Source organism: Hoplias malabaricus, chromosome X2 (genome assembly GCF_029633855.1).
Source record: "Hoplias malabaricus isolate fHopMal1 chromosome X2, fHopMal1.hap1, whole genome shotgun sequence".
Classification (NCBI taxonomy): domain Eukaryota; kingdom Metazoa; phylum Chordata; class Actinopteri; order Characiformes; family Erythrinidae; genus Hoplias; species Hoplias malabaricus.
The window spans coordinates 41,066,604-41,080,707 of record NC_089819.1 but is presented as its reverse complement, the minus strand read 5'-3'; the positions used below and the strand labels follow the sequence as shown (position 1 = coordinate 41,080,707).

General features: G+C 39.6%; 1 protein-coding gene across 1 annotated transcript in view; it reads left to right on the top strand.

The window, feature by feature from the left end:
• Window positions 1-14,104, top strand: part of LOC136676248 (low-density lipoprotein receptor-related protein 1B-like) — a gene marked incomplete at its 5' end in the record, with an annotated part of 218,771 nt that overhangs the window by 132,570 nt on the left and 72,097 nt on the right. The window contains 3 exons of the mRNA XM_066653107.1: window positions 3,415-3,604; window positions 6,941-7,145; window positions 10,979-11,171. Coding sequence (XP_066509204.1) covers window positions 3,415-3,604; window positions 6,941-7,145; window positions 10,979-11,171 — 588 coding nt within the window. The remainder of the gene's footprint in view (window positions 1-3,414; window positions 3,605-6,940; window positions 7,146-10,978; window positions 11,172-14,104) is intronic.

The window sequence follows — 14,104 nt, the reverse complement described above, 5'->3', positions numbered from 1 at the left end:
ATTAATACTGACGCCTGAAAAGACAAGAAATTTCAGAACCCATGAATTCCACTAAAATTCTTCTGGCCTACCATTTTTTGTTTCATGATAAATTAATTAAAACATTAAAAATAAGGACAGCCCTAGTAAATACAGGAAAATGCTCCGTCTGTCAGTTTTCTTGGGGCTGTGATCAGCGCAACACGAGGCACATCGACTTCTTTTCTCCACTTTTCTCAGTATGCACAATCTGAACCTTCTATAAACAATAGAATCTACCAGTGGACTCTTTCATGACCAGTTCAAGTACCAGAGTTTCTTTGATGGAAGTGGGCCTAGTGAGAACTCTGTGGGAATAAATTCTTTGAGAGCACTATGAGAAAAAGTGCAGTGAAAGCGGTATGGAAGTAGGTGCAAAGATCCACAGTAAGTGCTAGTCCAGGGATGGGATCAGAGAGAGTACAGTGAGTATACAGTGTTTTAGTGCTGGTGCAGTGAGGGAAGAATAGATCATGTGCTTTAACATTTGCCCGTTTTCGCTGACAGGACCTGAGTATTGTGAGGATGCACTGGGAGTAAGTGCTGTGTATTTGAGTGTAACGAGAGCAGGGTGAGAGTGCAGTTTGCAGTGCAGAACAGTGATTTGTTCCTTGCAGCTGTGCGATGCAGTGATGTGGTGGTTTGTCTGAGTTTGGAGACGTATGGCTCCATAACCCTGTCAGCATCACAGCACCCGGCTCTTAATCAATACACGATTAACCTGAGGAACGACCAGCTGCCAACTGCTGACAAATGAGCTCGCACACACGCACACATGCACACGCACACACACACACACACACACACACACACACACACACACATATATATATATATATATATATATAAAGAGAGAGAGAGAGACAGAGAGACAGAGTTTCCTTGCATTGTGTTGTGGGGGACATGGAGGCTTACTCTAACCTTTACCTTAATCCTTAATCCTAACCCTAATCCGACTCTGATTACACAAAGAAGACAAGTTACCACAATGTGAGTGTGTAAAATGATTTAGGTCCCTACATTGTAAGTGAAACATTTTTCACTACACACACACACACACACAACCTAAGCCACTTCATTAATAATAACCCCACTGTTCTTATCATACACTTTTATATCTTTGTTTATATTGGAAATAGTGGAAGAATAGCTGCTATTTACACAAATTTTAGGCAGCATATTAGGCAGCTTGTTATAATGTTTTGGCTCATTGTGCATTTTAAGAACATGTACATTTATAAAAGTTTGAACATCCCAGTCCATTTCTTTGAAAGGCTGCCCAATAAAAAGAGTAGTGGTCCTAAAATGAAGCCTTGTGGAACTCCAGAGGTAATTCTTTTAGACAAGGCCCACCTTGAAGGCCAAAGATGAAGTGTACTTTGGTGGTGACTTTGACATTTGTCTACTTTAACTTTTGCAGATGTTACTGTGTATTTATATCTTGTTTCAAAGGCAAACCCCTCTCTCAGTGTTCCTCGCTCGATTCCGTGTTCTGTGAGTGGCCTTGGTTTTTATTCTGGGTAACAGGCTTGTCAGGATTGGGCCGTTTCTAAGGGGGCAAGTAGGCGTGAAGCTTTTGTTTCGTACCTGCTCAACATTTCCCCCCTATTTTCTAAGGTTAGTGTTGACAAGTTGGCTGTGTTCAGTCAGGCTGAACTGGCTCCGGCCTTAATCTTCCACTCACTTCTCCTTCCTGCTGCTGTCAGGAACTGACACAACAAAGACTAAACCTCACCTTCTACCTCTCCCGAAGAAACGAGCTGAGCTGTTCCTCTCCATGTCTTATATACAGCTTTTTTTTTTTTTTTTTTGATATTTTATTTTATTCCCTGAGGGCCTTTTAGAGGATTTGTGTTAACTGTTCACTTAAAAGGTCTGTTTTTTTAAACTCTTTTTATCACACACAGTACCTTTAAAACTTCTGACCCACTTTGCCCAGGCCAAATTGAAATGTAATACACATAAAAATCTGACATATCCTTTCCTCACTACTTTGTGTGTGTTGATCATTTGGAGAACGACACTTATACATTCTCCTTCCAACAGCCACGAACAGCACAACATTTAATGACTTTCCCACATCTTACTCTTCAATAAATCTGCTTGCCATTTCTTTTCTCTTTGAACACCTCCAATGTTATTTGCTCTGAATATTTCTAGAAAAGAGCGAGATGTCTCTAAACTTTGACGAGCAGTGAATGTTTAAAGGGTGAAGTCTTGAACCTCAGCTTTGAGACATAGCTTTGGTTCAGAGCTGTATGTGTGAGTTATTGATGATGTGTCAGATGGACTTGTTCTCGTCGTCTCTTCGTCTGAAAGGTGAAGCTCAGACAGAAAATCAACCACAAAATCAGCAGCAAAGACAACAGAAAATCAACAGCTACATGATGCTCCAGGAGGAGCTTTGGATCAGGTTTATGGGATTTGTTGGTGTTGCTACAGGAGAGGCATGTTCAGCAGACATTTAAATCTCTGAGATTCGATTGCTGTTGTTTAGAAAACCAAACTCTGGGCACATATTATATTAATTTATAAAGAAGATCAAAATGTAACGTCCCAACATCACAATGCAAACATTATTCTGGTAGTCCATTTATAAATCTTTTTATGTAAAATGTTAAAAAAAATTAAAGAGAGCCACACTGAAAAATACATATTTTAATTTTTTTTTTTTTAAATATTTTTATGTCTTTATGAACAAACATATTCCACTTACAGTCCATATTTTTGCAAAATGCTATAACTCTTATAACATGGTTATGGCTACATAATAAAATCTTATATTAACTTTAATGTAGAGGTTAGATATAGAGATTAGTTTGGTGGAGGGTTTGGTATATCACTGAGGCTCGGATGGTTTTTAATGATACAGATATGTGACAACATGGGCAAGGTGTCATGTTCCACAGAGCGTGACAGTGGCGCAGCAGGTAGTGTCGCAGTCACACAGCTCCAGGGGCCTGGAGGTTGTGGGTTTGTTTCCCGCTCCGGGTGACTGTCTGTGAGGAGTTTGTGTGTTCTCCCCGTGTCCGCATGGGTTTCCTCCAGGTGCTCCGGTTTACTCCCAAAGTCCAAAAACACATGTTGGAAGGTGGATTTGCGACTCAAAAGTGTCCGTAGGTGTGAGTGAATGTGTGTGTGTGTGTCTGTGTTGCCCTGTGAAGGACTGGCGCCCCCTCCAGGGTGTATTCCTGCCTTGCGCCCAATGATTCCAGGTAGGCTCTGGACCCACCGCGACCCTGAATTGGATAAGCGGTTACAGATAATGAATGAATGGTACAGAGTGTAGATTTTGGTTTTCTGGAGGCTTTGGCATATCCCTGTATTATAAAATATAATAACATAGGTTACAACAACGTTGTAATAAAGCTGGTTATCTTAATATTCTGTGTGTAGATGTTGGCTCTGTGGAGGGTTTGGCATACCACAGAGGCTGGGATGTTCTTTACTGGACAAGTTCTTCCACTTCCACGATTACACGACACAGCATCGACCAAAAGAGATCGGATGCCTTCACAATGGACACGGTGGTCCGCATGGCAGAGGAAGACCATCCACACGTCCTCGCACTGGACGAGTGTCAGAAGTGAGTGCACACTTTCTTTCAAGTGTTAATGTTTTAACCACTGGAACAGAATAATCTCACTTAACTCCTGTCAGCTGCATCAAGTTAATCAGCAACGGCTATGAATGATTTAATAACTAGTACATGTATATACTCACTAAAATATATTATTGAGTAACAACTATAGAGTGAAGTGGCTCCAAATTCCTTCTCCCTGATTAAGACCTTGACTTTCAGGAGAGATGGTGGAACAGTAGGCATTTACAAAGTTTTGTTCATTGAGACCAGACCTCATTACAGTGTTCAGACTCCATCCTTCTCTCTCTCTCTCTCTCTCTCTCTCTCTCTCTCTCTCTCTCTCTCTCTCTCTCCCTCTTGCTTGATCGAGAACATAAATCTTCTCCAAATTACCAGCGGCTGGAAATTGTAGTTTTGATATATGTCTCTGGCAGAGGTCAATTAAGAAAGAGATCCACTAATTACGACACAGTAATTAGATTAGTCACCACATACAGCTCTTTCATTCCTCATCGTTTAATAAAAGCTAGGGATTCAAAAATCTGTGACCAAACAGTTAAACCCAAACCCTTCAGATTCTTAGCTGCACCTTGATGATTAATTAATAAGCTTTCTTTTGATTTCAAGCAGGATTTTTCACACTTTATAATTGATAATTTAGGAATAAATATTTGTGGTTTTGATGGAAGTCTGCATTTCTTTCATAATGACAACATTCATCTCATCCAGTCACGTGTGTAATTTGCTGCATGTCTTGGACATATATTTTCAGACAAACATTCCAAGCTTCACCACATGTGAACAAACCAGTGGACTGTTTCTTTAAGAAGCACTCCAGGTGTGTTTGTGCGTGGCTCTGACTGCTGAAGCATGGTTGTGCTGATGCAATGATGTAGTGTTTTCTGGATCACTATTTGGCACCTACACCACATGCTTTGTACCAGCCAAGTGTTTTTCCACTTTGCTGCTAGGTTCTTTTTACAAAAGCCCCACCCAAACCTCCTTTTCAGTAAATCTAAAGGAAAATAAAAGGATCTGTGTTTCTAAATTGCCAATCCATGTTGTTCTGTATTCTCCTAAGAAGCATTCGACAAGTTGAAAAAAAATGTTCTGGAATACTGACAGGAGTAAATGTATTTTGATGAAGCTAATTTTTGTAACTAACTGCACTTATTTTAAAAAGGAAACTCTATTTTTTGGGGACAAATATTAGCAAATACAACCAGCAAATTAAAATTCATACTAATTGTATTTAACTATAAATCTGATTCAAATAATTAAGATTAAGTTTGTTTAATAATTTGACACATTGATAATTTGTACAGAAGGTTGTGTGCATATATTTTTGCATCACTTTAGAAACATAGAAAATTTGAAACATATAGAAAACACATTTTAATACTCAGTCACTGTTTATTTCCTGAATGTAACACACTGAGCAAAAACAAAATACCAAATGAAAACTAGTTTATATTAAAGCCTCAAATAATTGTGCAATGAAATGTGAAGAAAGTTTTCTTCCCTGTAGAAAATGCATCGTTTCAATTTTCACTTAAACAGGGGTGTGAAAACTTTTGCTCATGCGTTAGCGGGCTTGAACCTTTGATTAAAAACCAGGTTCATCCCAGCATGCCATGTGGGGGGATATTTTGGCGCCCACATGCTGTAAATGATGGATTTTAGCATTAATTAGCTTGAACTGGCTCCACTTCAGCTGAGTTGTTAGCACTGTTGGAGTTGCAAGCCTCTTCATTTATTTCCTCTGTGGTCAGCGAAGAGAGAGAGTGAGAGGGAGCATGAGAGAGAGGGAGAGAGAGCGGAATCCCGATGATTGCTGTGTCTTCTCACCATCCCATTAAGTTTTGATTAAAAAAAAGGACAAGAACAGGGGAGAAAAAAAAAACTCATAGAATTACTTATAGGAGTTGAGGGCAAATGTGTTGGTATCTCTGACCAAATAGTTAAGCATCACCCTACCCTTGCAATGGCCTGGCACCCTAATAGCCTAGCAGCACTTTAGCAACCAATGGGGATAATCTATAGCAATGACCTAGTATAACATTAGCAACCACCTGGAAAACTCTAATAATGACCTAGCATAGGAAGGGCTTTATCGAGACAACCTCAACTCACATCTCAGAGGTGAGTGGGTGAGAGTGCGAGAGATAGATAGAGAGAGAGAGAGAGAGAGAGAGAGAGAGAGAGAGAGAGAGAGAGAGAGAGAGAGAGACCCAATGGACAGTTTTGCTGTGGCATCAAGTGACTGCATATATAAGGATAATGAGAAATAATATTTATAAAAGAAAGCTGTCTTTGTTTTGCATTTTAACATGTTCTATTTATATTGTTTATGTTAAGGCTGACATTATCCCTTTTAGATTTCTGCAAAACCGCAACCCTGAAATGGATAAGTGGAAAAGATGATGATGATGATGAAGAGGATGGTGATGATTTCTGTAAAGGGTGTCTGAGAAAAAAGCCTTGACTTTGCATGTTATTTAAAGCCAACACAGCACAGACCTTTTTGCTGTTATTTAGATGTTGTTGTGCTGGATTTGAAATGAAAAAAAAAAAAAAAAAGACCTGATAACATCTATCTGTGAGAATCCATTAAACCTTTCCCTCTTTTGTGCTCCCTCTCTTTCTGAAAGAGGCCAAAACATGAAAATCTGCTTCAACACAGATGAGTGATGTATAGATTCTTCTGTTAAAGAAAGGCAAAGGGCATCAATGCTAAGGGTCTGAGACTGAGATGGATTTTCTTTCATTTGCAAATGGATGATTTTTTTCCCTATTTCACTAAGATGGAGACACAGCCATTTCTCCGTTGTAAAATTTATAAATGGATATATGTTTCTCAGCCTGATGTTTTGGACCAGCTGGAATGAGAATAGGCAATGGAAGGGCATTGGTTACTAACAATGGGGTTTATTTATTTATTTACTTATTTACATATTTATTTTGTGTATTTATTTTTATTTAATTAAAATTTTAAGTCAACCAGGCATTGTAAATGTTATTTACAATGGCAGCCTAGCAATGAATGGAACAAGTTTTAGGTGATTACTAGGGCACATTTAGGTTGTCGCTGTTGTGTCCTAGGTGGTAGGTAGGGTGTTGTTAGGTGGTTGCTATGGTATTTTAGCTGCTGCTTAGTGTTTCAGGTGATTACTAAGGTGTATCCAAGTCACTGCGGTGGTATCTCTGCTAGTAGCTAGGTGGCTGCTAAGTGGATCCAAGTACAATATTTTAAGAAGCATATATTTTTTTCTTTTTTTAAATAAAATTTGCAAATGGATGCATGCCATCTCTCTTTCTCTCTCTCTTTCTCTCTCTCAGTCTGATGTTTTGGACAAACTGGAATGAAAAAAGACCTAGCATCCTCAGGTCTTCACTCTCGGGTAGAAATATCCAGCTGGTTGTTAGCCAACAACTCCTCACACCTAACGGACTCACAATTGACCACAGAGCTGAGACGCTGTACTTCTCTGATGGAAGCTTGGGCTTACTCGAAAGATGTGATTACAGTGGAGCACACAGACATGTAAGTGTTTTATTGTGTGTGTGTGTATGTGTGTGTGTATGTATAAGTGTTTGTGATCAGTTTTGCCAACTCTTTTCAGTGGACAGTGGCTAATGCCTGCTTGAAAAGTCATTAAATGTCACTAGATGACTCGATGCACTAATTTGCATATCTATTGCATCATCACATGATATTTACATATTCCTCGTAGCAGGAGATCACATGTTTGGCTGAGACCATTGGCTATAACCAATGACTATAGAAACTTTTCCCTGTGGTCATTAGCTGAGACCAACTGATTAAATAAGTGACATAACATGTGATTAGTTAAGAGAAACCAGCAGCTACAACTTGTACATCTTTCGAGTATACTACTTGTATGATAGGACATCCCAGCTATACTGGATAAACCATACAAATTATCTATGTGCATATTTACAAAGAACAACTTCTCTAAACATCTGAAAAATAGAAGTGAGAAGAGGAGCAGAAACACACCAAATTTGTACTGTAGAGAAACAGGAGCAAATATGTATGTGAGAAAGACAGAGAGAAATGAAGCTTCAGAAACTGCACTATGTAACTTGGAGAGGGGGGTAGGAATCAGCTCCTTTTGAATATTTGGAACTGTTGGAAGGCTTCAGTTATATGTTTGCTTCCCAACAGCTCTGAATGGGAGCAAGACATCTTAAGGCTTTTGTAGCATCTTTTCATCAGTTTTTTTTTTAATAGAGAGAAAGTGCAGTAAAAGCTTTCAATCCAGGGCTCGCCCATTCAGTTCCCAAAGGCTGAACCATTAATGAAACTGAACTGAAGTGGAAATCTTTAGATTCTGAAATAAAAGTGTAAGGCCTCCCAAGATCACAAAGCAAATTCTGATATTTTCACATCTCAGTTCTCCTCAGTTTATACTGTTTTTTTTTTCTCCCATTTTTTTAAATGTATGAGCCTCCATTAGGCAAATGTCCAAGCACTGCGGATGGTCACTTCAGCTGAGAGGGCATGGCACCTTAAACCATCACTGCTAAAAGCATCTAAGATGATTTATTGTCTGTTATCATGGAAATTTGTGTTGCACTGAAGGATCAGAAAGAAAAGTACATTTCCTAATGAAAAGCAGCCTTCATAATTCAGTGTAGTAAGTATATAGCCAAGTGTTTGCTATGTAATTTTAGGCAGCTGTTGTTGTTCTTCTTATTTTGTTGTTATGATATGCATTGTAGTTGCTATGTTGTTTAATTGTTATTTGTGGTATATTTTAGACAATTTTTATGTGGTTCTTAGGCTATTGATGTAGTATTTGCTAGGCTATTACTAATTAGCAATATTTGAACAACTACTTAAACATATACTAGCGATCACATGAAAAATTGGCTTAGCAAAAGCTAGTAGCTAGTGTATTGCTCTATGTTTTTGCTAAAGTAGGACTAGATGATTGCTATGCAACTTTTGGCAGTTGCTAGGATGTTGTTAAGCTAATGTTCTAGGTAGGGATGGGCAGTATCCACATTTTTCATACCAACATATGGTCTCAAAATATTATCGCGATATACAGTATTACCGTGAGGAGGGTGTTGGTGTGTGGGGGGGGGGGTTGCACTGAGCCTTATATATATATATATGTAAGCACAGGGTTTTCTGAATGTTTTTGCTGTACGGTTTAGCTCAGCCCAGCCCGAAAGTGCACACCAACATGTATTGACAAAAAAAAATGTTTAAATGTATTGGAGATCAAATTTCAGTGACTGGTTTTGGAGGAAGAGAAAAGTTAGAAAATAAGCAAACTAAGACAGTTCTACACTGTTTACAAGCAGAGCTGGCCAGCTAACAAGAACATGGTTTAGCACACCACAGCACATAAATTTCCAGCAAACTGAGGCTCCAAACACACCAACTGTGGTGAGCTACTGGGCTTATTTTTCTCCACCCATTTTCAGACGGTTAACTCTCCAGTCAGTGAGCTCCCACAGTGCCAGCTCCCTGTGGCTCACTTAAATGCACAAAAATGTTTGTCCATGTTGTTAAAGACAGAAAAACAGAAATTTAACACAACACACAATACTGCCCAGATTTTGAGATACTGTCCACATTTTTAAACACCACGGTATACGGTATTATCATTATACCACCCAACCCTAGTACTAAGTTGGTTGCTTTGTGGTTGTTATTGTATCCCAAATGAATAGGCAATTGCTTGTATGCTTCATATTATTTTTGCACAGGCACTGTTTATTTGTTGAATTTGATTTGTTAATATGGAATATGGAAATTCATATAGAACAATACAATATAAAAAGTAGCTTCTGCTAAATTAAATATTAATTTGCTAGGCAGTTATTTATTTATATTTATATTTTATGTTTTGTCTTTATGCTAAACATTAGTCTTATGCTAAACATTTTAAATAAAAATTGACATAGACCAGTAGTTTTAGATTATTTTCACTCAGAGAATCAACAGAAACATGACATTCAGTAGGGGGTACTCAAACTCCAGCAGCAGGTTGTATTTCAGCCCTTTATCCTATCGGCTGCTCACTGTGTTTAGGAGTCAAAGCTGCTGGCACCCTACTAGTTGATTTTAATAGCGTCCGGTATGCTAACAAGGCGTCTGCCAGCTTCCCAATTAAAATGTGAGAATTGTTCTGGGAGAAGAGAAGATGGTGTTAATGGGAAATGAGGAGATGTTGGGATTGTGACCATCAGGAGGTCTGTATATCCAGTGGAGTTCTTGTTATATCTATAATTTTCCTGTAAAATTCTCAGTGTGTTCTGGAAGCTGTCAATAGTCTCTTAATTGCACTGTAACCTGTTAAAGTGGAACTTTGATATTACAGATTTTGGGAAATATGGGTTATTTAACCTCTACTCTTATGGAGGATGACTAAAACAAGATCAGGCTGTTCTTTTGTATGTTTTAGGTGGTAGGGTCTTAAAAGTGGAGACAACAAATGATTGAGTGAGAATTTAGCAAAGCCTAGGGAATTTAATTTAAAAAAAATAAAAATGATTATGCCCACTCCTTGAGCTACCTTGGTGCGATTAAAATAAGTGCAGCCTGTGTTGTCATCAGACCCATAAATTCTCTCCTCAGCCAGATTCCCACCTCACGCATGTGTATTTCATCAAGTGAGTCAGTCAGGGTAAAATGCCAAAAGCCATTCTAGGCCACCACACAAGGTGCTTCGGCAAAAACTATAAATGTGTTTAGATTTGGACTTGAGTTTATAAAACTGGTAAGAAAATATAATGTTTTTGTGTGCATACAAGCAAAAATGCCACATATAAACCACCCAGCAATATGAATATGACCCAATAAATAGAGAGGGGACACTTTCACAGATAGCATGTTGAATATTTATTTACTTTTACTTGGAAAATTCATGCCATTTTTGCACTTTTTAATAGTTTATTTATTCAGACTGTTTTTGTTTAATTTATGATATGGGGCTCCTGCTGTTTGGATGAATAAAACAAGACCAGGCCTAAAAATGAGTCTCACAAAATCACAGCTATGTCCATTAGGAGAGCGCGAGTGAGTGTCCAAGGCAGGTCTGACAGACACTTACACACACACACATAAACACAGACTGACCACATCATAAAAGATTAAGCTCAGCCTATGAGTGAGAAAAGCTCCACATCTCTCCCTGAACTCACCTAAGTTTGTGACCGAACGCCATTAAATCCACACAGCAGTGTCCCAGTGTTTGGTCTAAAGCTGTCCCTGAACAAATAGAAGCTGTTACTGCAGCAAAGAGTAGCAAAAAGTTTGAGTATATTATAAAGGCTTGATGTTTGGGCTGGTGGTGTATGTGTAGTTCCCGATGTTGTTGATGTTGTTTGTTTGTGTAGGTGGTTCTGGAGGCAGGTCCTGGGACCTTCTTTGGGCTGGTGGTGTACGGAGAGTTCCTGTTCTGGTCGGATTGGGATCGGCGTTCAGTGATGAGGTGTGATAAACTGACTGGAGGCGAGGTGACAGTGCTGAGAGCTGACAGCCCTCAGCAACCCATGGGCATCACCGCTGTCGCTAACGACACACACAGCTGTGAGTGATATACACACACATCTCAGGGAACTGTGAGTGTGTGTGTGTGTGTGCAAGTGTTTATTGTTTGCTATCTTCTGTGTTAAATTGATGTTTTGGTATCAGGAACTAATGAAAAAGTTACGCAAACAATGTTATTCTGGTTAAATGGACCATGTAGTGCAGTTGCACCACACTTTGGAAGAGTGTAGTTTGAAAAATAAAATCTAATACATAGAGTTAAAAAAAGGGAAATTAAATAAAAATGTTCACACTAGATATTGGAACATCACTATGAGGGTTTGATTGCAGCTACGTATATTAGATGTACTAAGTTTTAAGAGGTTTTGTGTCTAACATATAATTGTAATTCAAATTTCAAACATTCTCTCACTTTTTTTGTAGAAGAAAGAAGAATTTTGAAAGAATTTGGTAGGAGAAGAGTTTATTTGTCACTGTATTTGTTATGAGTTCCATTAAGGAACAAGCACTGCAGAGGCATATGCATAGATTTATTCTGTTATTGAGGATAATATTGTATCCAAACGTATGTGTGAGTTTTAGATTAGATTATTAAAGATGGTGGTTTCAATGTTAGTGATGGAGAATGTAGCGGTGCGCCCCTGAAAGTTAAACAATTATGAATTGTAATCGCTGATGAAGATTCATGTCAAATGCATAAATGACTAACTGAACAACTTGGAATGACTCAACAAACTGTTTCCAATCCTTTACACGCAGTGGGAAATTTTCAAAAGCAAGGAAAATGGGTGCCACATGATCTGAGTCAGAACAAAGAGGATGACCATGTTGTGAAGTGTTTGAATCTGTACGACAAACAGAGAAAATATTCCTGTGGAATATTGTGACTGGTGATGAAAAGTGAATTTCTTACGAGAATATCAAACGATAAAGCAACATTGTGTAGATCCTGGGGATATGAATGGGGTGTGAAGGATGTGCTGTATTATGAACATCTGAAACTGGGTAAAACTGTTAATGCTGATCGTTACAAACAGCAGCTGCTGCGACTGAACAAAATCCATTTACAGCGAAGGACTGTGTCCTGTGAAATTGATCTATAACAATGCTAGCGTTGATAAGTCGGTCAAGGAAACATTATTGCGTCAAAGTTGCAATTTTTTTCACTGCTGGAATTCGTAATGTGCCTGAAAGACGCCGTAAGGTGAGAATATTTTGATGATAAAATATATTGCTATTCTCACAAATAAAGGTTTCATTTTCCAAAACAAAAATGCATTTTGCTCATCTAGTACATTACTAAGAACTCATTAACACCTGACATTAATATGCATCTTGGGTGATCTGATCACAGATGACCACAAAAGCACATAGCCGCTCAAACCTGGCATTTAAACGCGTCCCCTGTGACCACTCGTGTTTGGATTTCACACATCCTTCTCTCTGGTGGAGTCACGCTCCTGTGGATGAAATAAAACAGGAATTTCATAAAACACTTAAATAACTGCACAAGTTTTTGTCCTAGAAATATAATAATAAACATACATCCAAATTCCTCACATGGTCTAATTTTCAAATATATACATCATCATCTTTTCAGCTTAATCCATTTCAGGGTCATGGTAAATAACACAACCGGGATATTCCATAACATAATGGAATGCGTTGAGAACAAAATAACATAAAAATGGTAATGTAAATCAAAGTTATTATCACATGGAGGTATGGGTTTGGAATCATACTCAAAATAAAAGTGTAAAATCAAAATACAGGTTGATCCAACTTCAGTGGAAATTCCTCAAGACAAGTTAAAATGAGGCTCAGTAGTGTGTGTGGCCCCCACGTGCCGTATGACCTCCCTCCAACGGCTGTGCATGCTCCTGATGAGGCTGCGGATGTTCTCCTGAGGGATCTCCTCCCAGACCTGGATTAAAGCATCAGTCAACCCCTGGGCAGTCTGTGGTGCAATGTGGCATTGGTGGATGGACCCAGACATGATGTCCAAGAGATGCTCGATTAGATTCAGGTCTGGGGAAGGGACAGGCCAGTCCATAGCATCAATGACTTCATCATGCAGGAACTACTGACACACTTCAGCCACATGAGGCCCAGCATCAGAAGGAACCCAGGGCCCACTGTACCAGCATATGGTCTCACAATGGGTCTGAGGATCTCATCCCGGTACCTAAAGGCAGTCAGGGTACCTCTGGCAAGCGTATGGAGGGCTGTGTGTCCCTCCAAATAAATGCCTCCCCACACCATTACTGATTCACTGCCAAACCGGTCAGGCTGGAGGATGTTGCAGGCAGCAGAACGTTCTCCATGGCGTCTCCAGGCTCTGTCACGTCTATCACATGAGCTCAGTGTGAAACTGCTCTCATCCGTGACGAGCCCAGGGTGCCAGTGGCGAATCTGCCAGTCTTGGTGTTATCTGGCAAATGCCACTCGCCCTGTACGGTGTCGGGTTGTAAGCACAAGCCCCACTTGTGAATGTTGGGAATTCATACCACCCTCATGGAGCCTGTTTCTGACAGTTTGCACAAAAACATAGATATTAGTGGCCTGCTGGAGGTCATTTTGCAAGGCTCTGGCACTGCTCGTCCTGTTCCTCCTTGCACCAAGGAGGAGTTAGTGGTCCTGCTGCTAGGTTGTTGCCTGCCTACGGCCCCCTCCACGTCTCCTGGTGTACTGGCCTGTCTCCTGGTATCTCCTTCATGCTCTGGACACTGTGCTGACAGACACTACAAACCTCCTTGCCACAGCTCACATTGGTGTGCCATCCTGTATGAGCTGCACTACCTGAGTGACTTCTGTGAGTTGTAGACACCGCCTCATGCTGCCTCTACGGGTGAGTGCACTGACAGAATGTAAAAGTGACCAAAACTTCAGCCAGAAACGATGTGAACAGAGACGGTCTGTGGTCACCTGCAGAACCACTCCTTCATAGGGGTTGTCTTGTTAATTGCCTCTCA